Source organism: Neodiprion lecontei, chromosome 3, assembly GCF_021901455.1.
Source record: "Neodiprion lecontei isolate iyNeoLeco1 chromosome 3, iyNeoLeco1.1, whole genome shotgun sequence".
In the NCBI taxonomy this organism is placed as follows: domain Eukaryota; kingdom Metazoa; phylum Arthropoda; class Insecta; order Hymenoptera; family Diprionidae; genus Neodiprion; species Neodiprion lecontei.
This window is the reverse complement of record NC_060262.1, coordinates 2,980,235-3,007,521: the sequence shown is the minus strand read 5'-3', so window position 1 is coordinate 3,007,521 and position 27,287 is coordinate 2,980,235. Positions and strand designations below refer to the sequence as shown.

Genomic DNA, 27,287 nt, shown 5'->3' with positions numbered 1-27,287 from the left:
AGGATGACAAACAACAACAAACCCCAGCTACCGCAGGTTGGGCTGAGCTGGGCGATACTAAAGAGCAAAGTTGACCCGACCGGCAGCTGCATGGTATTGTTACAGATGCTGTATTTTATACGTGTCATACGTGCGCTTATGCACATGTAGCTGGGTAGCATGTGTGCCTGTGTATGCACATCGGCTCGGGTAGACGAGGAACGAAAGTGCCGGGTTATGGAGCGAAAGAGGCCAAGTGGCTGGCAAAAATCCGCGGCATTTGCAGGTACGAAGACAAAGAAAGCTAAGCAGTTTTCCGGGGAAATCACTTACCGGCTTGAATTGCGGAGGGGTACAAACCTGAGGGTGGTCCAAGACTTCGAAAGCCGATAAGAAAATGGATGGCGAGACTTTTTCGAATAGGACGATTGAATGAGAGTCGAGAGGCGGGTGGATCCATCACACCTGTAATTCATCACTGAGAAAGTGCGCCGGGGAAACAAAAAACACGGATACGAGTATCGGCGGGCAACTCGGAAGGAGGAAGCGCAATTAGAAAGCACTCAGGCTGACGCTCGCTAAATAACAGCTGGTTTATCAATGCATTAATATCAGTTTGACGGGCGTGATGGGGGTGCGGGCCGGCTTATCCCTTCCAGTCGAGGACCATTGTTCCGGAGAACAATGCTTTCCTGGATGGTTAATGTGCCCAGAATACATGGACATTGTGGAGGTAGCACAGTGCCGACCAAACGCAATTTCTATCCCGATTAATGAAAGATTATCCTGACACGGAGCCCCAAGCCCGTCTTCGCCCTGACTTCACCACCCCCAGAAGAAGGTGGGCTCACCGCTCGGCTCCTTTAGTCTGCAACATTTTAACCATCGATCGGAGCTAATCGATACCACTTTCCTCCCCCGACCGAGAGCCAATTTTTCTTACATTTCTCCCGATTATCTCGGTGCAGGGCGAGCCGGAAAGATTCATCACCGACCATCGACAAGCATGACAGTGTTGAGATAAAATGAACGTGCAAAAAATTGTGAAACCATTCAAGAGAGGGATGGCCAAGGTCGAAACGAACCGGCCATCCGTTTGACGCGAGTGAAGTTCAGATCCTGACGAAAACTTGAATTGCCTTGTCTTAACATCCAAGTTGTATCTATTGTGCGGAGAAGTCGCGAACGTGACTCAAGACCGAACCTACAGACTTGAAACTCAAGTTCCTTGACATTTTGTACGTGATCAAGAGAGATAATGCTAACGAAATATTTATTTACGCCGTTTTCCACGCCTCACCCTAACTTCGCTCAAGAACTTCGTTCGCTCCTCTCTTTCGCTCGCTCCAGCGAAAAGACTAACTTTGCCACTTGTCAGTTTAAAACATTTTGTACAAAAAATGCTTTGCACAGGTAGACAAGATTGCATTGGACGAACATTAAGGAAGATTCGACACCTCTGGTCCATTACCGTGAATACCATATAATCCAATTGGTCCCCGGCTGCCCGCAATATATTGTAATTGCCTTGAGAATAGTAATTGACTGTCCGAAAACCAGATGCTCTATCATGCGCTCTTGCCCTAGCTGCAAGGACGAAGTGACGAAGCAAGGAAGGTCGTGGTGATCCAAAGTGAAGCGTGCTCTTTTCTCAACGTTCCAATAATTACAAAACCGAGTACTTTGGCGTTCTGGATCGTGGAACTAAAATTTATTCATGGCGATTCCATTATACTCCGCATTCGGAATTTCATGCCCATCCAGACACCTGGTCCCTGATAAATGTCCGACCTTAATCCATGGGCAAATTCAGACCCATCGATGTTGACGAATCGGTCAATCACGACGGACCAGGTTTAACCACATGTTTGAGTTCTGCAATAGATCTGTGTGCTTACGCGTGTACCATCACCTCCGCGGCCCCGCAGTGTGCCCTTGGCACAGTCTGATCCGCACGAGGGGTGAAACGGCTGGAGGGCGACAGGGTGTGTGGGTCGATGAGTGCGCGTAGGAACACACTTGACGGGTGGTTTATACATGCATACACCGTTCGGCGAGGGAGGAGAGCGGCGAATCTATTTGTCTTCTGACAAATTGAGCTGTCCACTTTCCTTCCACCATACCAGGCAGCCCCACCGCACTGCCGCTATCGTCGACATCTTTAATGAGATTCAGTCACGGAAAACACGACCGCAGCTGTAACGCCACCCGTCCTCTTTCCATCCAGCATCGCATCTCTTTCCGGATGGTGGAAGTGGAAGGTGGAAGTGGAACGAGACACCGACAGGGACAGGGAACACGACGGCTTATTATACTACACTACACACATAGTTAGAGCGCCGACCCTTCCCTCCGTCGCTCTTCACCCCGTCTGCCATGGCTCTGGTGTGGCACTCACTTACGTTGACGGTGGGTGATGCGACCTCGACCAGTGACGCCCCAGGACCACTTGGATAATCCGACGAACGAACTCGCCGACCGACAAACACCGTTATGTCTTATTGGTATCATGCCGTAACAAGGCGATGCTCCAGGTTCATGACTAGGACCTTCGGGGATATGGACATTCGGTGTATGTAAATATACTCTATCGCACTGTCTTGCGCGTCCGGGAACGGCTTTCGGAAAACTGGAGAGGGACGCTACTTTGCATAATTTACCATTTTACCTCTGTCTTCATTCTCTGTTTATTATCGTACAGAAGAAGGAACTTTTCAATAGCTGTATGTTGTAGCGGTAGACAAAAGAACTGGGTTGGAAATTTATCAGTGAAATTTCACACAACGCTGTATTCGCTATGAGACATCGTCTAAACAAATTTATAACCAGACTGGCAAGCATCCACCTTTGAAAACGTTCTCACGAATCATTCGGTGATTGTACCCTTTATTCTCGCTTGCTATATTTACTCAGGAAATGTTTGAAGGATTGATGTTTGAGGTGAAAAATGTGCAAAATGAAAGAAACCGGAGACAGAAAGATGGATTCTACAGAATGTGACGTGTCTGTGCCACGTGCACACATAGCAAGTGTTTTTCTCAAAAGTACTCGACAGTCTCTGGGGGGCTGTCAAATGCACATTTTATGAAATATAAAAAGCATTCACGGTTATAGAGTAGTGGTCTGAAGCGTTGCCAGGCACCTGGAAAGTGGTTCTAAAATAAATATATACCTGCCATGGAACACGTCCCTCTCTCTCTCTCTCTCTCTCTCTCTCCGTCTTTTGGTCTTTTCCCTCGTTTATGCGAGGATTGGCTGACCACGGAGGCTGAGCGAACCTGCCTGCACTGATACAGTGCAGCTTTGACGGATATTTTTCACCGTTGCTGTATCGACTTTACTGCAGTGAAACGGTGTCAAGCGTGTTTTATTAGAACACTCTGGATCCGCGATTCTACTCAATACACGTTAAGGCAAGTGCACCAATTATAGACACGTTTAAACCCAATTATTGACCCTTTTATTTGCCAAAATTATAAATTGACAGCAAAAATTGTGAATTTCTCGATGACTGAAACCAATATATTGTGTTGTTTTAGAACTAATGATCAAGCAGATACAACAAAAAAAGGTCGATAATTGGGACAGGGTCAATAACTGGTACACTTATAACTCTGAATTATATGCATCGGGCGCAATTTTTATGCAAATTTTCACACTTTGTGCCCTTCGAGCTGCAGCTTAGCCTCGCGTCGAAAAAGGTTTTGGCTGCAAAAAAGGGGACGAATGAGGGATCCTGGAACGTCCGGCGGAAACCGGAAGACAGAATCGAACGACGATTGCTGATTAGCAATGCAAATCTTTAATCCGGAATAAATTTTGGCTGCGGTCACTTCTGCATACTGGACTGCGTTGAGCGAGGGGTAGCTGAGGGTGAAAGCCAGGGGTGGAGAGTGGCCTGATACATTTTGCCCGGATACGTGTGTCAATATATATGGAAATATACGACCCTCTCGTTTTATGTGACAGGAAGTGATGGAGGACGCGCCATTTGTGCACTTTAGGCGATAAAGGTCACCAATTCACTTGCGTCCAATTATTCCCGACCCGGTGCGAAGCCGGTTTCCCTCCTCCGGATACGCGCCGCGACGCGACGCCTACCCTTGCGTTATTGCAAAGCTTCCTCTTGGCGGTGGCCTCCGACAGAAGCTTGCATTCACGTCTCTCGCCTTCCTCCCGATGTGTCTCGCGGCGCGTGGCCTACTTCCTGCAAACCCAGAGGTGTCTACCCCTCCAGTAATAGAAATGGAATATGAAAATAAAGAAAACGTATACGCGCTGCGGCGGGAGGGGGGGGGGGGGGTGGATAAAAATGAAGAGCGTTGTAAAATTCTTCTGCGAGTATAGGAGCCCGAGCTTATATGCACTGCCGCCGTGTCGGAAGAAGAATAAATTCAAATGCTTCTGCGTTTCCCTCTCCTATTACACATATCTACCATGCTCTCGACTCGGTCTATGAAACACTTTGAAACAGATTTGAGTAAAATTTCTTAGTCCCTGCCACGATAACATAGATACAACAGTAAAAGCTCTGCAAATGTATTGGATTTTGGTTTTGCTTTGCCAAATTGAGAATTTCTCTGGATTTGGAAGAATTGATTAGCTTAATTTTCAAAATTATTTTCGCTTTCAAGTATTCTCTGAAAGGCTTAAACTCTGTAAAATAGTTTTAGAATTTCATTATAGAACACAAAATAATTTCTCTTCCCATTCTCAGTAATGGGAAATGGAAATAAGATGAAAAATAGTATGTTATAACACAAAAAAAATACTCACGTCTAGTTGCAAAGTCAGAGATTCTATTTGCAAACTTATGAGAAGAATGAAGAAACCAAAATCGTGTGTACATATAATAAGATGAAATTGGGGCGAAGGAAATGAAAAAAGAATCATCATTTCCATTCATATTTACGTCCCGAACCAAATCGGTTTCGATATGTTTATTATTTGGTCGTTCGATCATGGTCTGGTTTAAAGTGCTCGCATTTTACAACTACTATATCATATTTCACCGGTTGTATACCCATCTCCTGTCACACGCCCCACGAAAACTGTCTGCTGAAGTGGACTATTTTAAAAAGCATCATCTCCATTCGCCTGATATCCCAAGAAACCTTTGAGGATATCATTTTTACTTTGCCATCAGCCACGATATGAAATTTTATCTCCATTGAACCGTCCGTTGCGAATAAACAGGAACCGCCGTTATTTTTACTTGCACAGACAGAACATTTACGGTGTCGAGTTGTTTTTGCTTGTCCATCTGTCTGTTAAACTCGATATTTTTGACGGTTGAATCAGGTGATATCAGAGCTTCTGACGAGCTGAATGGTGCTTTGAAAAAAAAACAAAAAAAAACAAGCAAATGAACCAGCAAAAAAGTCGTACAAGTTATCAACAGCGAAACGTTGAAATACTCGTGAAAACTGGATAGCAGACCGGACGCGAGATGCAGAGTCGTAAATTCTGCTTGTAATCAGGGACGTACACTTTTTTTTTTTGTTTTTTCAAGAGAGAGAAAATACCCGTGCGATCTTACTTCCGAGCCCTGCATCGTAAAGATATTGCCGAGTCTCTCGAAACAGAGAAAAGTTGAAAGTTAAACTACGCAGTTTTGTTTGTTGCACTGAAACTTCTTCCTAACAGGTATCTGAGTACCAGTCTATGGTCCCAGTCCCATTGGGTACTTCGTGAATACATAGGTCGAGATGCTTCATCGTCTTCTTTTTACGTCAGAGTTTTACCTGATATCAATTTAATTTCCAAAAACGTATTCGAAATTCTGAAGTTATAAAAGGTTTGGATTCTTGAAACCGCAATGAGTTTGCGGACATAAAGATGGTTGATCAATCCCACGTAACAGGACCTGAATCCTTGTACCCATGACGCCTATTACAGATGACGAGTTAGGTAAATATTTGAAAAAATGTATTCGTTACAAGTATATATCAACCGTGGATATCACGACATGAAACACGTAGAAAAAAAATCATAGTAGAAAGAATAAATATGTATATAGATTAAACCCTAAATAGTCAACAATATGTCTGATTAACTAGTGATTAACCTCGTGATACAGAACTACTGTGGATAATCGAAGATGTAAAACTACTGGAACTAGAGTTCTTTCTAAAAACGTGGCGAAACACTCTAAAATCATTCGATCCACACTGGCTTTCTAACCACAATAGAACAACTACCGAAAGCTGATCTGCGTGTAGAGTTTGTAATTTATTGCTCATTAGAATTATCACTGTGTTCTTGCTACTTCGGTTTCCTCTTGATTGTCCCTGTGTTTGAGGGGTTGGAATAGCCGGTGCTGTTGGAAGAGTCAGTGCTCGATGATGCCTCGCTGTTCTTCTTGGTGAACAACGGTATGCCGGAGGATTTGTGTTCCATGGTTGGAGTGAGAGGAATATCGGTGACCTTGCCGCCAAGAACGGCCTCGACCTTCTGCACAACTTCGGCCTTCTCGGCGTAAACGGGACTTGGCGACTTTTCCAACTTTGGCATCAAGTCCTCCTTCTTTTTGGAGAACGAGGGTATCCTAGTGACCTTGGGCTTCTCTTTCAGCGGGGGTTTCTCGAGGGTGAGATGATCCCTGTCGAAACTCTTGTCCTTCTCCGTGTTCCTCAGGTTCTGACACTCCGGCGAGGGGATCGCTGATACCTTCGGTATGTTTTTGTTGTCCCTGGTCTTATGCGGATTCGTGGACGGCTTGATTATTATCTTCGGTTGCTTCAGGCCGGCTGCCACTCCCGGGCCTTTGCAGTTGTGCGGGGTTATTATGATCTTCGGCTCCTGTCTATCTTCCTGGTTGATCAATCTCTGACACATATTCGATACACTGTGACTAAGACTTTGTCCCGACTGTCCTAAGAGGTTGCCAACTCTCGGAGTGATTACGATTTTCGGTTCCACCGCAGGTCCCTTCGGTTCCCAGTTTTGCGTCAGATTAGCACTCGGCTGTAAGCTTTCGCTGCTGTTGGTCGTACAAAAGTTTGGGATCAAGTTCTGGGTTGAGCCACCACCAGCTGTCTTGCTGAAATTTGCATCCTTCTCCACGAAAGGAGGAACGGTGATAACAGCTGGTGATATATTGCCGTCACTGAGACTCGCTAAAGGTTTGTACCAGTTTGGATTCCCGATAGTAAAATCAGGGGTAGCACTTGAAGGCTCCAGAGGTTTCGGTTTTGCCCTGTACCAGTTCGGGTTGCCAACCTTGTTCCCCAAGAATCCAGCCGCGTGGTTTAGGCTTGGTGCTGACAGCTGTTCGGCAGCTCTGAGCTCCAGCCCGTGAATATTACCGTTGATGTTTCCCGAACTCTGCGACTGATTTATCGTAGGCTTAGTCATAGGAATATGCTCGTTTCGTTTGAAGGCCTCGATAAGATTCGGATCTGAGTTATTCTTGTTCGTGGAGTCCTGCCGTTTCAGGAGAGGCCCGACATGCAGGTTCGTGGTTATGGGCTCAGTCTCGACCTGATCCCCCTCCTCGGCAAGGTCAAGGCTCTTCGAGGTCCCAAATACTCGCGGAGGTGGAAGTGGAGGAAGGTTGTTCCCCGATGGTGAATTTGGCTGTGAGCCGTTTTTGTAGTCCTTCAGCGAGTTGGCGTACTGCTTTGGCATAAATAGGCTGTTCGGTGCTGGGAGGGAACGGCGCTTTTCGATGTCCGGCAGCACCTTCGGGTACTTCCTGCGCTTTATGGTCCTCAGTGCTTCCTCTGGACTCACGGTGTCCCGCACCTCCGTGGAAGGCTCCCTGCACGTGACGTTGATGTCACCGCCCCCGAAGGTCGTCAGTTTCGAAGTCACGTGCAGGCTGCTGTCGTCCGTCGACACCTGGTCGTACAAGTTCTCGCTGCCCGTTCCTGTTCCGGTTGAACTCTGCGGCGAACCGATCCTCGGCAGCCTTGACTTCAGCTTCGTGTTAACCTTTGCGTAAAGACTGCTTCCACTACCGTAGTCTGATTCACTGACCTTTGCTGCCGTGTCCATAGGCAGCGGGTCACTCTTCGAGTGGTGATGTTCTATGACCACAACCTGTGGCGCAGTGGCGCCTGAACTCGAATCCGGGGTCTCAGAGTGAAGATCGTCCAGTCGGTTCTGAAACGGTGCTGAATCGCCTTGTGCCAGCTCGATCGGAATCTGGTTGAGTACCGATTCGGTCCTAGTCGCTGGAGTCGCGTCGATGGCCACTGAGACCTTCGGAACCCTGGACGGCTTTAATTTCTTCCCGGGTCTTACGGTGATCTTCGGATTTGAGTCGTATATAGGCTCCTCTTTCCTGCTCATTATCTTTTCGAGTTGGAGCTTGCGCCGCTCCTCCTCCTGCTGCTTACTCAACTTCTCTTGGTGCTCCTTTTGCAGGGTTTCTCGTGTCTTACGGAGAAACCTTGGAGAGCATCTGGAACAGTGAAAGAAAATGCGGAGTTTTGTTAAATCAGTCCTGACTAGGTTGCACAGCAATGAGCAGCAATGGTCTATGACAGAAATGATTTTCGGGTACCGAATGCGGAGACCAGCTGGTACTGAGATATGCGTCTACATGACACACTTTCCTTCGACTTTATGTTCCCATCTTGCATCATCGCGAGGGTTGTAACTTGCAAGGGGACGGTGCGCAGATGGTACTACTCTACGAAAGTTGATCTTGAATCTGGGAAACAGTGCTGCGAAACCTGCTACTCGAAACAGCCGTGAGGCTGACAAATTCGTGCCATTAAAGCTGGGAACATTGCATGGCTTGACTGGAAGAGCTGAACCTATTGCGGGAAAACACTTTCGAAACTATTAACGGGCCGTAAAAAGCACGAGCGTTAAGTATCGCAGAGAAGGCATTACCGCTAAGTGGTCATGCGTGAAATCTTTTGCTTTTCCATCGATTTACGCTATCCTTTGTCTTCCGCAGGCGCTATTTACTAAGACACCAGCAAAGCTGTCTCATGTGCTAGATTTTCGGAAGAGGAAGTGTATTAGACAATTTCTCGGGAAAGTTTTAATTGCGCGTAGAGTTCCCATACTGAATCGCTTCTTAGCTGTTTGCTGAATATTGGTGGTTTCCTCGTGGCATTTGGGGAAAGATTTTGGAACTGTTTCTTGGATTAAGGTGAAAACAATTGATCTCAATGAAGTGGAACAGTACGAATAAACTGACCTGTGAACTATTTCCTGCTGAATCCACTCTCTGACTTTGATGTGGGTGTCGATGGTCGAGCTGGAATTTTGCCGCGAGAGTTTCGACCGTCTACCAAAATTTGAATTGTTATCGTAAGCCTTGTCACTCTTCAGAACTTCGTTCAGGTCTGGTTTGCTGTCGTTCTTGTGCCCAAGTTCAACATTCTTCACGGCCTGTTTATCCACCTTTGACCGCTTTGAGCCCTCATCCTTCTGGCTCAGCCTTCGCTTCAGGCTCTTTTCCTTGTTTTTCAGGCTGTGCCGCTTGTGGTAAAGGTAAAAAAATGCGGTTAAATTTATCAGTAGGAACACCACGCCAAAGCCGACAACCAGCGATATCGCAGATGAGCTCCGACTCGTGTTCGACTCCGGCGTCGTTGCGATGTCTTCGTCCGCTCCTGTACTCTCCTGTCCGATCTTAGCCGGGTTGAACAACCCTGGAAACGTATTCACACTCTCCGTTTCCGTCCCCGATGACTCTCTCGTTTGTTCAGGCCGCTGGTAAGTCTTCACTCCGTAGTCAAATCCCGGCCTTGCCTGACCTGGACGGCCAATCAACCCATCAGCGATGTCCAAAATCGTCGGTCTTCCTCTTATCGGCGTATCGACAGAGATAGGCATCGTTTCACCGTTCGGCCGTCTGATTAACTCCGGTAATTCTTCGTTCCAGAACTTCATCTCCGCATCTCTGTACCGTGTACCAACTTCCGGTGGTATGGCTAAAGTCAGAAATTAGATTCAGAAGGGATTATTATGGGAATTTATTCAAGTCTTCGGTTTAATGTGACTTTTGCAGTTGACGTTTGATAAGCGTAACCTGGGAATGATTCAAGACTGATAATCTTGTGATGGAAAAATGGAAATGCAATAAAATCGACTAATTGAATTGATCCAATTAGTGCCTTCCTCACTTTAGGAATTCATGCATTCAAATGTTCTTGCAAATTTTCAAAACTTCATGTAAATCGATTGACCTTTCGTCGGTTGAACACTTGACTTGAGTGAAGATAACCCTTGAAAATACTCGGAAGACAATGCGATTCAACAAACTTCGGAAACACTTAGCATTTCGAATCGTTGCACAGTTTTGGGAGCGTATCTGCGAGGCGTGTCGCAATAGAGGTATAATTTTGTCGTACTCACTCAGGTTGAAGTAGGTCTGATTTTCAGGGTCATACTCGGGCCAGTCGAGTTCATATTGCTGCCACTCCTTGGCTCCATCGGTCAGGAATGTTGATCTTCTCGGGGCGTTAGGATTCCTGAACAAACGTAATTCAGCCAGGTCAAGATAAACGCACAACTAACAAAAAGCTGCGAAGCGAGCCAGCCCCTTGCACGAGTTGGACAAACACAAAGGGGGAGGTGAAAGAGCAAGAGCAAGCCAGACGGGCACAGAAGTCCTTTTAATTAATGAGAAAATACTGAGCTACACAAGTATATTCCTTGCGGATCGCTGTTCGGCAGTTTCAGCTACAAGTCCGATGAGACGATGCGCGTTTAATCGAGCTACAACCCAAGGATAGTCAAACTTTACACCGTGGCGATAGCCGGTGAGCTATTTGGTCCAGTGCGTTTTTTTCCAAACTGCCACCACCGCCGACACGTTTGCTTAGGACGTTTGTTCGGCAGTATAGAACTGTCGTCAGTCGATCCCAAGCAAACAGTGTGGCAGCCCGTTAAACGGAAGAGGAAGAAGGACGTGCGGGAGGACGTGAGGTAAAATTCAAATTCAACCAATCAGGGGAGTTTGAGGCGTCGTTGCAATCCTTCTTCGCTGATTTTCACCGCGTTGAAATAAAAATCGTGTACCGCGAAGAGGACCTTCATTGAGTTCAAACGTTCGTCAGGTGCAATTGACGTTCTGCCCGCCCATGGAATCGGTTATGATTTCGTGAATTTGATGACACTTTATTCAGCACACATTTGCGTTGTGCACCTGACCACTCGGTGTTCCCCAATCAACACGCTGTGCTCGTTTACCAATTTGGTAAAATTGAAAGACTACAATTGAAACCCATCAGCCTGTGATTGTTTCATCGCAATTGACGCTGCTCACCGACGAGCGAGTGGCCGGAACGAAATATTGGAAAGAGGAATTCGGTCGAGCAAAGTCCACCGTATCGTGAGGTGATCATTAAAAAAAAGACATACCCTAACTTTCCGAGGAATGTAACGGACCGTCTCTTCCAGGGTGATTATTACCAAATATGACAGTGGTTGAAATTTCGTTTAAATAATGTAGCGCTGATTATAATTATCGGTGAATTTGAACTCGACGAGATCAGGTAGTCGGGATGTTGAAGGATACAAGAGCCGGCGGCTTTTAGTCGTTTGCATAGCTTTGCTTCCCCGAAGATTTTGAGTCTCGTTTCATCGACGCGGAGTCGTGAAGTCTGGGTAACACAGCTAGCTCTAAACTACGCACCATTACGGAGGGCTGGCGCGTCTGTAACTTGTAAATTAAGAGCGCGAATCCAAGACGCTCTCATCCCGAAGGACCGAGATCGTTGAATATCGTGGTTAATTAGCCTTTTGTCTAATTAAAGTTTGCCGAACATGGCAATATGGTTAAGCCTATGTACCTACAGATACGCACGCACTTACGAATCGGAGCCGCTAATTAGAGACTGTCTGCACCATAGCAACGAAATACATATCTTTACGTCAGAATTAACCGCGTTTACAGCAGGAAGAAAAAAATTCCTGCGAAACTCACGTTAGCTGAAATTTATCGACAAGCCGCGTCAAATATTCCAAAGAATTCTTGACTTCTATTCCATAATCCCCATCCTCGTCTATTTTCTATTCTTGTTCTATCATTTCTCCTAAAGTCGTATCTCATGCAGTTATTTTTATTTTACTGTAATTATCGAGTAGCCCGCATTTTTACCGTCATCAAAATTTCTTCATTAACTCAATCTGGTAACGACGTAATTTCAAACTTGTATAAAATCTTGTACCGAAATGTTGAAGAATTTTTTTATTTTCATTTTTTCTTCTTCTCCTCCACCTGTTTTGCAAAACATTCGTCAAAGTTTCACCGTGATGCAAGATATTGCATTTTTGTCTAAGGAATTTTCTCACCTTGTTCAGTTCGTAGTTATTTCTTTTTTTTTTTCCCCTCCACTTTTCTATCCGATGATTTAGTACACCAGCGAAGCGAATTTCTGTTCCAATTTGTTTTTTTTTCTTCCCGTATTAAGGTTATTACCAATGTTGGATTAAAGTTTTATTTCAATTTGGGAAAAGGGAATTAGATCCAGGAGAGATGTAGTAGGCAGCTACCGACCGACGGAAGTATAATTATACGGTGTGAGAAACGCAGCCGACTGCTCCGTCAACCCAAGATTTTCTCATACCTCTTCGTTTCTCTGTCCTTCTCCCTCTCTCTCTCTCTCTCTCTCTCTCTCTCCTTCTCTCCTTTGCCGGTAAGAAGGCGTCCGTATTCCAGCTCTCTAGCACTCTTTTTATTCAACCTTTTTCCGCACCTTGCAGCACGAGCCTGGCGTCCAATTACACCAATCAATACAATGCCCTCGAGTTCTCCGCGTCTCGACGCGACGTATAATTATCTGCAGCGAGCCGGGAGAGATCTGGTTTAAAGAAAAGACACGCGCTCCCTTTTATCTCGACGTATGATTTGTCGAGAAAATCGACGACGCGCCGCTATTGGTGTGTATTTGAATGACTTTAACTGGCTGAGCGAAGCTTTGATCAGCAGTTTCTTCGACTGAAAATCATCCATGACTCGAAATTTAATTGAAATGACTTCACGTCTCTCTTTAATTGATGAGTTTCACCGGTCTGGTGGGATTTTTAATAAATCTGCATTAATTCAAGCTGAATCAATGACACGTCAAAGGAAATTAAAATCACTTCAAACTCCGTATTAAATAGCTCACAGTGGATGTCGTACTATTCGAGTCATAGAATTCTGTGAATAATGGGTAACAGAAGCTTTGACACTGCATCAGTACCGTGTACAGGATTCTAATTTCCGTTAAAAGTTGCGTAGACATCAAATAACGCGCACGGATATTACCGAGTACGCTGCTAACGTGGGAAGATTAACGCGTCGATGCACGGCTTTCATCGCTTTGATTTCGATTCTCTTCGATCCACTTTCGTTCCCGTTTTTCCCACCCTCGTTTTCATCCCGACAATTTCAATTACCATCGAATTTTCAAGCACCGCATGTATCGTTTCACTGTTTGGAATCCTCACCCTCAGGCTCCGCTGCAACCTGACCATATATGCATATATTATATCTATTTGCCCGGGATAATGGTTATTCCAGGGATCGGGTTTCGCCCGTAAGCTGTTAAAATTACGCTCCGTGTTCTCGAAATTCTGCTCTTTTCATTTAATTTATATTTATGTCCTCTATTCTGGTGAAAAGTTAACCATCCTAATCTACTTTCTCCTCGTATACACGCTATTACAAATGTTCTTTTTCATTATATCATTACAGCCTCCTCTGTCCGTTTGTTCTATTATCCATCTATTTGTTTTGTTTCTTAATTATAACAACTGACGTCCGGTATATTTCAGACACAACCTCAAATGGCGTAAGAAGTGAGACGAAAAAAACGTTATATATATTCAATATTCAAACCTGTTGCACAAATTGTAGAGCATAGTATAGTATTTACTTCCAGGAATGATCAGTTCAAATTTAACATCAACAGGAGTGCAGGATTTTGGAATTATCACGGAATTACTTACAGTAAATCATGCAGAACACGGTAAATTCATCAATCTTCAATACTTTATATTTAAAGTTTTACTTTGCGTACAACAAAGCGGCGAAAAACTTGTGTTAACAGCACAAACCTCTGATTTTCTTCGTTAATTTGAAATTTGAGAATGAACAAATTTCTGACTGGTAAGAAGAAATCTTATTAGGGTGACATAGTAATTGAAGGCCTAGGGTAGTTAACCTTAATCGGTCACTTGGGGTGAATTTCACCCCAAACATTTCTCAAACTCCTCGTATAGTCCCTTAATCGTGGAAATGGCCCTGATGACCCCATCTTTCAAGCGAAATAAAGACATTTATTCGACATTTTTGGCACATACTTTAACTTTGCCGATGTTTTACAATATTTAAACAATCAATTTTGATTAGGAAAACTACAGAGAGAACTTTCCCTGCCATCGTTAAGCAACAACTAGATATTTTTCATTTTCCTTTATTTTTAGAACTCATTTTTGAAGCAAAAAATCACTTTTCGGGTGAATTTCACCCAGTGCGACAGTTATGCGATTCTACCGAGGTGTGACCGAGCAGGGTTAATTAGCATCAGCGACAAGGATCCTTGATCGTTAGCCGACTCACCCGGTATGCGCGAAGTTACACCACCAGGTCATCATCGCTTCGGAGAACAATACTTCGCCGATGTTATATCTCTCTTGCAAATGGTACTTCCCACCACCGACCGGGATTCCCAGGATGTAGGGCAGTTCCTCCCCGTGGACCGTTCGCTGGTGATGCTGCTACGGGATGATAAAATCACAATGCGATCTTCCCGTTCCGAACGGGAGGTGAAATTGCAGAGCGAATTGGTGAAATTGCGAAGATGGAATTTGCTATTCCTTGGGTGACTAATTCTTCCCATACATTCGAATCCGAATGTCCATCAAACAGCGCGCAATTTGAGAGGGAAAATGGCTGCATAAATTTTTGATAATACTATTCCAATCCGTGATTGAATTTTTTTTCCCGATGCTAAAAAATGTCACAACTATCAAGTGATTTTACGCACCCCGTAGTAGTCCTGCATCGCTCTGGGGTGAGAGAAAACGTACATGTAACTCTTCGGGTTGACTTTGGCGTGCAATTTCCCGGTCATGATGAGGGGGGCAACCGTGCCACTGTCCGATAACGCCTGCAGCACTAATTCACGATTTTTAATCGCGAAACCGTTCGTAAATCCGTCCGTGTAATCACCGTAGTGCTCCAGGATCTTTGACAGGACCAACTCTGGTTCAAGCTCGTGCGTCGCCTGCACACTCAAAAACACTTTAACATCCATTTTTGGCATTGTTCCAAACTGAATCGGAAATGACAACTGGAGCCATTTTGGCTATTTTTTATTCACCTCAGTCATGACCGAGGATGTAAACACTCGTGTACTCTTAACTTCAGGACTTCGAGATTTCAAAAGACTTCGAGCGACGTCAAGTTGCATCACGTGATTTCAACGTGATTTCAGGTGATTTCAAGTTACTTGAAAATTACTTTACGACTCCGAGTGAGATTGAGTCACTTCGTAACTTCGGATGACATCGACTAACATCACGAGATTTCAAGTGACTTTAAGTGACCTCGTGACTCCAAGAGACATCAAGTGACTTTGCAAATTCGAGTGACATCAACTGACATCGCGTGATTTCAAGTTAACTTAAATGACTTCATAACTCTAAGTGAGAATGAATCACATCATGACTTCGGGTGACATCGACTAATATCACGTGATTTGAAGTGACCCAAAGTGATTTCACGACACCAAATGACATCAGGTGACTTTACGAGTTCAAGCGATTCCAAGTGATTTTCAAGGGACTGTTTACGCCCCTCGGCCATGACGTGTCGATATTAATATTCTTACCTTTAAATGTTCACGCAGAAAGTTGTCCCTCTCGTTTTCGAGAAGTCCGTGTAGCAGAGCGACAGGTGGAAGTTCGTGAAACTTCTCCGACTCGGTAACACCGTACATCAAATCGTACCTACGGTTATCGAGAAACGACAGATCACCGTTATTGTTTAATGTAAAAAACTTGTGAAGAGTAAAAAATTCTGTCGCGTTAATAAAGCGCTCAGCCTCACCTGCCGAATATCTCGATACTTTCCATCAGGTCGAACGGGTTCTTAAGCACAACTGCGCCGTCAATCAGAGGGGCGTAAGCCGGTACGTGTAACGGCTTGTCGATACGAACACCAAGGAGGGAATCGAGGGGTCGATTCTGCAAGCAATTTGACAATTCCTCGTCGGACGCCGTCGGGCAGTTGAGAGCGTGGGCGACCTGCGGTAAAGCCGAAAAGAAACCGTGCGTCAAAAGCATGGCGATGTTTCCAAAATCCCTCTTCCAATGCTCATTATTAATTCTTTCTAGTCATTTTCCTCCTGACTCGGAACGCAGTTGGAAAGGAAACAGGTCAGGTTCGATAAGAAATAAGCGGTGCATCTCTTGCCTGCTTTGTGACCTGTAGCGGGGCCTTTCCAATGGCATTGGCGCTCAGTGCTGATCCAGACATCAGAATTCCACGCTTGAATAAACCGTTACCTGGGAAATAATTGATTTGCCGCTTAATGTGACGTAAACGATATCTGCGTTATCTTTCAAGAACGTCTCTTTGCAATACTGATCAAAAAAATGGACTGGTTCTGACTGCTTTCATTTGTCGGCTATGTTTCTGACCCGGATTATTCTCGTGTACTGAACGATGCAATTGACACGAAATGTTGTAGTAGGAAATGAAACAAGGTGATGATATCAAGGGGTTACATAACTTTGTGTATTCAAATTCCTTCGAGTAATTTTAGCTGCTAATTTCGATTTCGAGTAATGTGAAATAAATTCAACGCCATTCGAAATAACTTTACGTAAATTCGCGATCTTGCATTATAGACAAAGTTGAGTGAAGCCCAAACTTTATACGATTCCAAGTGACTTAGATTAATCAATTTGACGGATGAAACGTTAAAGGACTCCTGACTGATTGGAAAGGTGTAAGGTATACTATGATTCAATTTCAATTAACCCCGTTGGATAACAAAACGAAAAAACTACCTCAGCAAATCTCTTTTCCATCCGTGATGGATCGCTCTCGTTTTTTACGCTCTCTTTTTTTTCCCCCCATCCTTTGCGCTTTTTCAAGCTAAACTCACCCTTGCTGGCCACAGGACTTATGAGTAATAAGTTGGCAAATATTGCGCCAGTGCCATGGCCGACGAGCGTTACGCTGTTAGGGTCACCACCGAATTCAGCGATATTTTCCTGTAGCCACAACAAAGCCGCGACTTGATCCAGCAGCCCAAAATTACTCGACGTATTGTCGTTCGTTCCTGGCCTGAGGAAACCTGCAAAAATTTATAACACACGACGTCTTACGGATATGCAGAAGAGAGATCAAAATAGGTAGAAATGAATAGAACTAGGTTAGGCGATGAGTAAATAAACAAATAAATTGGTAAAAGTATAAAAGGAATAGATGAAAAATAAGATGAGTAGCGACAGGAAAATTGACGAAACAATGGTCGGGTGTGTAAATAACAAGACTTGCACGTACGACAAAACGATGAAAATAACATAAAACTGGGAAATATCGCAAGTATTTGAGAATCGCAATTCAATAAACATGAAAAGTAATATAAATGGGTAAATAAAAAGAGAGAGGGAGATGCGTTTGATTAAAATCCGGAAAAAAATCTTACAGTTATTGGTTTGCTTTGAAATTCGCTCCTTACTTCTTCTTTGCCCTTCTGTGCACGATTCTACGTTTTTGTAATAATTTTTTTTTTTTTTGTTTCCGACAAACAGTAGATAGAAAATGTCGAAGAATTCATAAAACCCGTAAAACCATTGACAAAACACTTTGCTCCGAACGCCTTCTTTGTTCCAAGCTTGGTCAATCCCGGCGTGTGGAAATCGCGTTTCAACCCTTCAACGAAAATTCAACCAAATTTTTTTGTCGCGCGGGATGGAAACTTTTTGACGTGATAAAGCAAGGGCAAAAAAAAAAAGAAATTAATGAAAGAAAAAAAAAGCAACACCGACTAACGGTGGAAATTAATTTCGAATTTCTTCCATCTGGTCTACGGAATTACGCTCGGAGGGTGAAGATTGATAAACTCGTTTGTAATTCGGTATTCAACTGCTGGATTCCGCGAGGTACTTTGGTTCATATTTCTCTGTGCATCGCCGCTTCGAGTCTTGTTGCCAAGACGAAGTAGTCAGCGCCTCGCCTCTTCCTCCGCTCCGTTCTTACATCTTTCCATTTGCCTTTTTCTTCACCCCTACCCTTGGACCTTGTTTAACTCTATATCTATCTATCCATGCCTCGCCTAACGTACTACGGTACCTTAGTACTAACCACTTCCCCAGCACTTTAACCTAATTTATGATTATGGTTTCCCTACTGTCTTTCTTTTTCCCTTCAGCTCGCCCGGAGTTCCCTTTCACATTCTCTTTTTCTTTTACTATCCCTGTTCTTTACCGCGGGATATACTTTTTTTCTGGTTTTACATTCTCTACCCATCTTGTTCGTTATGTTTCTATTTTTTGAATTTTTTTCTCGATTCATTTCTCTCTCTTTCTCTCTCTCTCTCTCTTTCTTCCGCTTGTACTGCACATTTTTCATTTCTCACAGACCATCGCCGGATGGCAAATATTTGAGGATTTTAAAATTACCCCAAGAATATACCCCGTCACGAGCTGCATTTGAGTTTTTGCAATCTCGAAAAAGCCTTTGGAATCTAACACGCTTGATGATCATATCATCGTATCATCGATCATATTATATAACAACTTGCCGAAGTGTTTATCGAAGAAACTTTCGATCTGCTGAGTTTTCGTGTGATGGGCAGATATATTTCGTAACGGCAATATACCGCCGATATTATATCCGGCTGCAGGTGGTCTATAAAGTGCGCTTGCATTATATTGGAATTCAACGGGTACAAGGAACGGATCGTGGGATCAAGTTATTGCCGTTTGAGTCTAGTCGCTGGTAGTTACGTATAACGGATTAGAGGCGGATTATCCGTACATGTAAGTACCAGCTTAAGTATACGTATATCCGAGGCGCGATGAGTTATTCCAACTAAATTAACTTCGCTTTTGAAATTTCTCCAAAATAATTATTCCCAGTACCGTCGCGGATCTGCGAATTCAAATTTTTCACGAAAACACTCCGATATCTACCGTCATTCGTTGACTATTCGAGTAGTTTCAAAAGTTTCAAGTGAGTCTGATTAAAGATAAATTTCAAAAATACACTTAATATCCGTGAGTAGAAAGAATCGAAAACTCCTCTTTCGTTCAATTACTCGATATTCGCGTTCCTTCTTTTCTTCGTTATGTATACTTTTGTACAATTTCGACTGATTCGAATAGCTGCCATCGGTCATAGCTGAAAATAAATTCGTTAGCTCGTCCGATGCAACGGTTCACGCTCCCCGATCCCTTTGACAATGTTTCCGGCTTGTATTCAACGAGGCTTAAACCGCTGGCTGATTGGTGGCAATTAAATAATTTATCGCTGACAATACACGGTTCGTTATATCCTATATGTTTGTCCCAGGTTTGCGGGGTGGGAGACGAACGATCCTAGGCAAAATGTATTGACGAAACGAGAGAGAAATAGTAAAGGAGAGAAAAATAAAGGGAGGAAATAATTTGAGCGGAAATTATTGCCAATTTTGTGGTATACACGTGATTTAGAATCGATGAAAGGAGTTGTTCTTTTTCCGTATAATTCGTGAAATTTAAACTTTGCATAGTTTTTTTCGATCTCGAAGAATGCGTTTGACGGAAATGAAACATCATTCGTAATCATACGTATATGAAATAAAGTCAAAAATCAACGATGGATTGATCGTTTTTACTTCTTAGCATGTGTTTTGTATTACTTTTTTACGATAAGCGATACGTTGCTCGAAGCGAAAGTTTTTTAATTTCTCGCGTTAAAAACGATCAAACGATTATACATTCTTTGCAAAAATTATTCAGACTCGAAAATGCCGATCAGCAGTTATTAAAAAGTCCCGGCTCGGTTGAAGAAAAACTTGTTTCTTTGAGTTTCCAGTTTTCTTTTCATTCTTCTTTTATTTCCTGGAATCGGGTAACGATTAAACAGTATTAAACATGGCGCGTCCCTATGCCAATGATGGAATCGAAGTTAAGTGCATATGCAATCGCACACAGAGATGATCATGGATGAAAATTACGCATGCTGCGCCAACGTACTGTTATGGAAATTTTGCTCAAGCCAAAAATCAATAACTTGTTTGTTACGCTGATTAATGGGAACGGTCGAATTATTCCTGCTGGATGGCGAGAATAGCTACAAATATTACTGCAGCAGCGGTATTTAACGGCTAAACAAATAACTGCAGGGAAATCCTGGCGCATCGTCGAGGATATTATGAAATTACAGCGTTAATTCCAGATGTGAGCGCGTGCGGCGTCGTATACAAATATAGCCATGCACACGTGATGGATTTCGAATTCATAGAGGCCTGATATAATGCGTTTGAATTAAAAGTGTCTATATGTCGGTGTGCAAACCAAACAACGAGAGGATAACGAAGACGATAATGATAAAACTTTTGACAAAAATAATGGTAATAATAACAACATCAACAGGAGCGTGGAAAATAGGACATGAAATTTTCGTTTATCAGGAAAAGTCGGGGAATAATGATGAACCGTAGGTAGAAATGTGTTTTTTTTTTTTTTAACAAATTGCGTTCAAACTTCAGCTATGCTTCGTAAATTCAGTTGAACTAACTTTCGGACATGGTATTGTTCAATTTTTAATTATTTCTGTGAAACGAATCGATGCCGTGTGTTTTTTAGGTATAAATTTGTATAATCAAGAGATGGAGAATTTCTGGAGCTTACAGTGATAAAAGCTAGCCAACGTTAGCCAAGTTTCGTGGAAAGAGGTCGGAGAATTTTTAATTTTTTTTTTTTTTTCTTTCTTTGTTATGGGAAAAATTGTGGAAAAGTGAGGGAAACTTATTCGAAGTAAATTGTCGCAACCTTGACGATATGGAAATACGAAAATAATTAATCATTCTCAGGGCTCACCTAGAATTCCGAGGCGGAAATTAATCGTGACGAATACAACGTTTCCGTAACTCGCCAACATGCTGCCGTCGTAAGGATTTCCGCTATTCCATTCGAAGCTTTCACCGTGGATGAAAACCATCACCGGATACTTTCGCAGGGATCGTTGACCTGTAACAGTTGCAAGAAGAGTAAGGAAAAAAGAAGAAAAAAAAGATCGAGAAAAAAAACGAATGGCTAGACCGAAAAAATATCCATATTTCATTTACCCGCAAACTCGCATTGTTGTACTGCACGTGTTATTATTTTGCACGCAGGTAATTTATTCATTCACGGTGCAATAATTGTGCTATTTTTATGACGCACAGTTTTTTACAGAAAATTATGCAAACGAACCGCGGAAACTCGTGCAACTTGACATCGGTTTTTTTTTTTTTTTGTTTTCTCCGCTGATCGATACGTTTTCTAGTTCTTTTTCTCTTTCTCTTTACTCGAGTTTATTTATGATTCACCCCATTATTTTGTAAAATAGTTTCACTTTGCCGTTTAATCGAACGAGAAATCTGTGGCAATGAAACTGAATTTTGATACCTTATGTATGCGTTTTATCTTTTTTTTTTCTTGTTTGTTTTTTTGAACCATTTCGCTTCGTGGCTTACGTGATAAAATGTATCAGAATTTTTCGCGAAACTTTGCTTCACGGCACATCTTTGTTTATTGTATCTTGGGAAGAAGCTCCGAAATTTCATTCCGATTATTCAAGTTATATCCGAAAACTGGAGAACCTGCGATTTCAAAATGCAATAACGAAAAATCTTGACCTAATCAACGAGCACAAGAGATACAAGAATTCTTATCGTCGTCTCTTTAACAGCTGAATTTCGTTCGCGTATATCCGCACGATTCTTTTCGTATTTAATAGAAGTGAAATACCGGCGGCCATGTCAAATGTCAGGGGTAACCAGAAGAGAATCGAGAAAGAAAGAATTGAAAGAAGAAGATAAATATGTGTGGTGGGAATGAAAACAAAGAGCCAACCCGAGTACGCGGGGCAGCGCACTTTTTTTTCCCTCTTTCCGCCACCACGTTACATCATTCACGTACCCCTCGCTCACCGCAAACATTTCGCACAATTCTACAATTCGGGACATTTCCTGGATGCCGAGATCTTAGGTCTCCTGTGTAACATTATTTTTATTTTTTTTTCTCTAATTTGAATTCTTTTTTAAGAACAATTACACACTTGGAATGGACATGTGCAGAGAATTTTATTCAAATGACCGTTTCGAGTTTGAAATCATGTTTATTACATTTATCAGATCATTCGTTGAATCATTCACTCACATGGAAGTATAAAGTATCAATTCAACAAAAGTGCACGTATGTTAAAGTTGAAATTGTATATGTGAATAATTTTTATTCAAGTTGAATCATATGTATATATATATACACATTCTTAAGTTATCTCCGATGTTTTTGGTTTATTTAATAAAATCTCTCGTTACTTTTATTATATTTCAAGTTGAATTACGTTCCGCCGGTTTCAAATTATCCGATTCAATATTGCAATGCTCCTCGGTCTACGATCTCCAGTGGCGATTGCTTCGTCGAAAAGATTCGCGACGTACTTTACGTTTTCGAAGGGTGATGATAATTTTTTAAGGTAGCTTACAGTCATACCTTCCAATTTTTGGATGTACATTATATTCAGTTGACCGATAATTCAAATTTCAACTTCCCTGAATCAGGATTCTCATTTGCTGATAATCAAAAAAAAAAAAAGAAAATTTATATTCTCAATTAGATCGAAATCGATTGAATAAAAGCAGTAGCGAAACGAGTTTTTATATTCATTTTGTACACTTGCGAAATGATTCTCAAGCGAACTGTGTTTAATTTATTAAAAAAAAATTACATCGATCACCGCTGCGAATTAATTTCTGAAAATGTTGGACTACCGAAATCGCACTCCTTCAGCTTAAGCTCTGGAGTTTTTGATTTACGAGTTATATGAAAAATGGCCTCAGATTCTCCCAGGTCAGTGTTAGCATCACCCGCAATTTATTCCCCGAGGGGTGGACGATTCACTTTACGTTTTCGATATTAGGGAATAAATTTCACTATTCACGAAAGCGTTATATACGATCCGCTCGGCTCTCTCTCTCTCTCTCTCTCTCGGAAGGTGAAGGGAGAATCTCTCAAGTGTTCGGAATGCGCCTGACCTACATACGTCACGATTTTACCCCCGCCAATGGTTTTTCCCTCGTGCGTTACAACCCCGGATAAGCGAGGCGATTCCCCCAATTTTTGGCCCAGAATCACCCAAATTATAAATTGAAATACCGAATTACTGCACCGATCCGAACTTAAGGGCAGACCTTAGAAGTAACATTTGTTTAGTCTTTTTTTCAAACCCTTTCATTGAATCTGTGGCAAAAGTGTGTTCGAAGTGAACAAAGCTTTTTTTGATTTGGCAAAATACATGAAAAAATTTTGAATCGAAAACATTTTTTCAACGGTCAACTTGGTTTTTTCATTTTCGTTAGTTTTATTGGGAAAAACACTTTTTAGATTTAAAAAAGTTGACTGAAAATCGATTTATTTATGTCGAATGACGAAAAGTGAATAAGGTATTATTTGACATTGAATGAGAATTTCTTTTACTGTACGGGAATGAAAAAATTTTAGTGAACCAAGTTTTTATTCCATTCAAGCAAAAAATTACAATTATGCGTAATATATTCGCGTAATAGTTTGTTCCGGTGTGCCGGGATGAAACAATTTCCAACCCATGTCAATAACAATTGAGCAACAGCAACAAATAAAATTGAATATCCGATGCAGATATCGTTACACAAAAACGGATCGACAATAGCGCAAAATGTTTAGGCGTACCTCGTTTTTCGTAATACCAACGATATTCAAACAGTTTTTTTTTTTTTAACGATACCTGTTTTACTCAATTTTTCCAGTTACCGTAAAAAATGAAATTTTTCTCAGTGTATAACTGCATTAATAGTACGGTAGCAAATATTTACGAGGAAATAATCGACGACGTTCGCCTCGCGGCGATGCGATGGTTTGGTTCTGAGCCGGCGCAAGTAGTAACGCCGGTTGTGTGGTCAGCCTGCAGTGTTTAGAGCGACGGTCGAATCGCTTGGATCCTGGGCTTGAACGGATTTAACATGCTGCTGCAACGCTCGCGGGGCTCGCGGTCGGTGTAAACAAAGTTCTGAGCAACCGTGGAGGGATTTGGATTCCGCAGGGCGTTTGAGAAGCGATTTTGCCAGTACGAAATATACCTTGAATTATAACGCATTGTATTCGACGCATTCGTACAGCGACAAATGGACGAAGATAAGGCGGAGAAACAGTCTTTGTGCAACACTTTTTATTACCATAAAATGGGAAATTTTTTTAAATAGAAAATGTGAATAACAAATGTCGATATGAATGTGATTCGATAAATACGAACCGATTATTGAAAACATCTGTAGAACAAGCTGGAAAAACAGTTTTTTCGCGATAATTTTCGTCGCCGTTAAAAGGGGAAAAATCTGTCGGTTTGTCCGAGAAACTTAAGCGATGATCTCGAAAACTGGCTGAACGAAAAATCTGAAACCGATAGGACTTGGCAAACAAATGAAAACGTTTTGAAATATGTATTGGACTGAAAAAACTTGGAAAATAAAACATTTGTACATTTAAAAAAAGAAAAATATGAATATACAAACTGCAAAAAACATAATCGTTTATTTGAAAAAAAAAAGTAATAATGAGGTAAAAGTATATCTTTGTCGGCAAAATATTGAAAATTTATGTGTTTCCGGTATAACCGGAATTTCAAATTAAACGGGACGTGGCAATTTTTTATGCCCAGCATTTAAATATGAAACCTTGCGAGTTTCAAATTTTTTCGTCAAGCTATTTCCGAGATCATTGCGGGAGTTTTTTGGACAGACAGACGTTCAAAAACGTAAAGATTCGTTGAAATTAGAAAAAGTGATTTACTGAACGAAAACGATACTTTTTTTTTATACCACCAAAGGCGATGAAAAGTGAAAAGGATATTAAGGAAAAAGGATTCTTTTCAATATTATTTTGTGGTCAATAGAATTGAGCTGCTTTCATACATTCAGAACGAAATCTTCGAGGAGAGTAGCTTAAAGTTGTATCTCTGTTTTTCTGTGCAAAATTCATATTTCTGATAGTATAAATATGTCAAAGTTAAGCAGATCTACGATATGACCGAATCGTAGCTGTAAGAATTATTTGAAAATCTATAAAACTCGCATTGAAATTCCTAGAATACCAAATACGCGTAATTGTGTTTATTAGCATAGTTTCTGGGAACAACAATTGTCATTCCTTATTTGAAAAAAAAAAAAAAAAAAAAAAAACGAGACCGAAACGAAAATTGAATTAATATACAAAGTTTAACCATGGAATGAAAAATATTTGTGCACATTCTTCATCGTGTGTTTCACCCTTATTATTTCGTTAATTGAAATTGTTGTCCATCCGTCCTCGAGCATCGTGAAACTTCCCTTAATTTGCAGGATATCACGTTTCGGCCTTTTTTGCAGCACACGCGTTAATATAATGTGCACGGAGATCGATACTCGATCTGCAATTATTGATATACACGAACCCGCAACGTTGGGCGAAAAAGGAACAAGGGTAGCCGGGGATGGTTTTGGGGTGGTGAAATAATGATGCCCGTGTCGATATTTGGCTTTGAATATAAGCGCAAACCTGCACGGGGCGTGGGTACGGATACAGATATATTTTTCACCGTAAAGCGGGAAGAAAAATTGCACCACCAAACCTGTTTTAACATGCTGTGGTAAATAAGAATTTATCACGTTAATGCAAAATATAAATTCACGTCACGAATACACAGCGCAACCACGTTGCAGGCGGAAAAGCGAGGGTTGCGGTTTTGGCAAACGTGAGGTTTTTTAGGTTTGGAAAATACTGAAAAACAGGAGAAAAAATGAGGAGGAACAAAAATTGAAAACAAAAAATAAGCAAACCGAGCCCCGACGACGCGGCGTTATGTGTGAAAAATAAAAAATGACGATAAAATAATCACGCGACGGTTGAGAATAAATTTCCAAAAATACGTAACCGTGGTTTCGGTGTGTTTGATGTCCTCGCGGTTGCACGTGTGCGGCCAACCCTTGTAATTTATGTATGAACAAGAAAAACGATAAAGGTGAAGATGAAATATGTGGTGAAAAAAATTCCTACACCTAAGCCGAATTGACGAAATCCGGATCAGCGTGTTCCACGCTAATAATACCAAACTCTATGGTTTTATTCGTTGAAATTTATGCATTTCCCTTTTAAACCTTTTCGCGAATTGTTTTTTATTTTTTCATTTTCTTTTTTTTTGTTTTTTTTTTTTTTTTCGTTCTTTTCTCCTCTTTATTTTCGACGTCTAGTTACGCCCGGGAATTTGCAACGATTAATATCAACGTCACCGGCCACTCTCGTAAATCAACTTTTCGCGACTCTCCGCGACCTCGATTAATAAATCACGAATTTATCACCGGCGCAGATCGTAAAAGCTTGTTAAAAATTCCTCGATTCACGGAAAGTTGTGTAAGGTAAATACGGTGAACTTGAAACGGAGCTTCGAAAATTTTCCATGCTTTAAGCACTGTTCTCAAGTGCTCTGATAAAAAACAAAAACAAAAAAAAAAAGATAACGAAACGAAATTAATGTAACGAGCTTTTTCTTCCGGTTAATTGGGGAAAAATCTATCGGAGTTTTCTTTTGCGTTCAAACCGACTCTATTCGCCGCGTTTAAATTCAGCCTGAACGTGAACGCTGCTGCTATCTGAAAAGCGGCTCGAAAAGCTTCTCCTCGAAGGTGCGAGCTTGCGAGAACCCTGCAGAGATGGCGCCTGCGGAAACTGCTGGCATTGAGTTTGTTCAATACTTGTGCAACGCGAGCTTTTCGGTCGAAAGCTTATCGGTCAGAGAAGGTCGAGAGCTTGCAGCTGACACTCTACAAGCTCCGTTGACGGGGATAGGATCCGGTGCATGCAACAATTTTTCTGTTGAGCGCTTTTGTTCCTTCGACTTTTTTTTAATTCCGCTTCCTTTTCTTCACATTCTGCACCTTTCTGTTAATTTTTTTCCTCATTCTTTTTACATTTGGAATTGAATTTTTACTCATTGTCAGCGGGAATTCTGACCGCGGGGAAAAACGAAGAAAAGAAAGCTCGAGGCATGATCAAAGAAAAGATATTTCATCCCAGTATCGACGTATATCTACTCCGATTATCATTAAAATATTTACCTCTTCGAGTATATTTCCTCGACG

General features: G+C 42.0%; 1 protein-coding gene across 2 annotated transcripts in view; it reads right to left on the bottom strand.

The window, feature by feature from the left end:
• Positions 1 to 5,892: 5,892 nt before the first annotated feature.
• The window catches only part of LOC107220967, a 54,173-nt gene continuing 32,778 nt past the window's right edge, over positions 5,893 to 27,287 (bottom strand). Inside the window, exons 4-13 of one of the 2 annotated variants that reach the window (XM_015659789.2) lie at positions 20,974 to 21,123; positions 17,049 to 17,240; positions 16,352 to 16,443; positions 15,986 to 16,182; positions 15,768 to 15,885; positions 14,922 to 15,161; positions 14,495 to 14,652; positions 10,300 to 10,415; positions 9,137 to 9,875; positions 5,893 to 8,386 (exon numbers count right to left, since the gene is read on the bottom strand). In XM_015659789.2, the coding sequence (XP_015515275.2) occupies positions 6,244 to 8,386; positions 9,137 to 9,875; positions 10,300 to 10,415; positions 14,495 to 14,652; positions 14,922 to 15,161; positions 15,768 to 15,885; positions 15,986 to 16,182; positions 16,352 to 16,443; positions 17,049 to 17,240; positions 20,974 to 21,123 (4,145 nt within the window). In that variant the 3' untranslated portion in view covers positions 5,893 to 6,243. The remainder of the gene's footprint in view (positions 8,387 to 9,136; positions 9,876 to 10,299; positions 10,416 to 14,494; positions 14,653 to 14,921; positions 15,162 to 15,767; positions 15,886 to 15,985; positions 16,183 to 16,351; positions 16,444 to 17,048; positions 17,241 to 20,973; positions 21,124 to 27,287) is intronic. The other variant, XM_015659788.2, reaches the window with a different exon arrangement.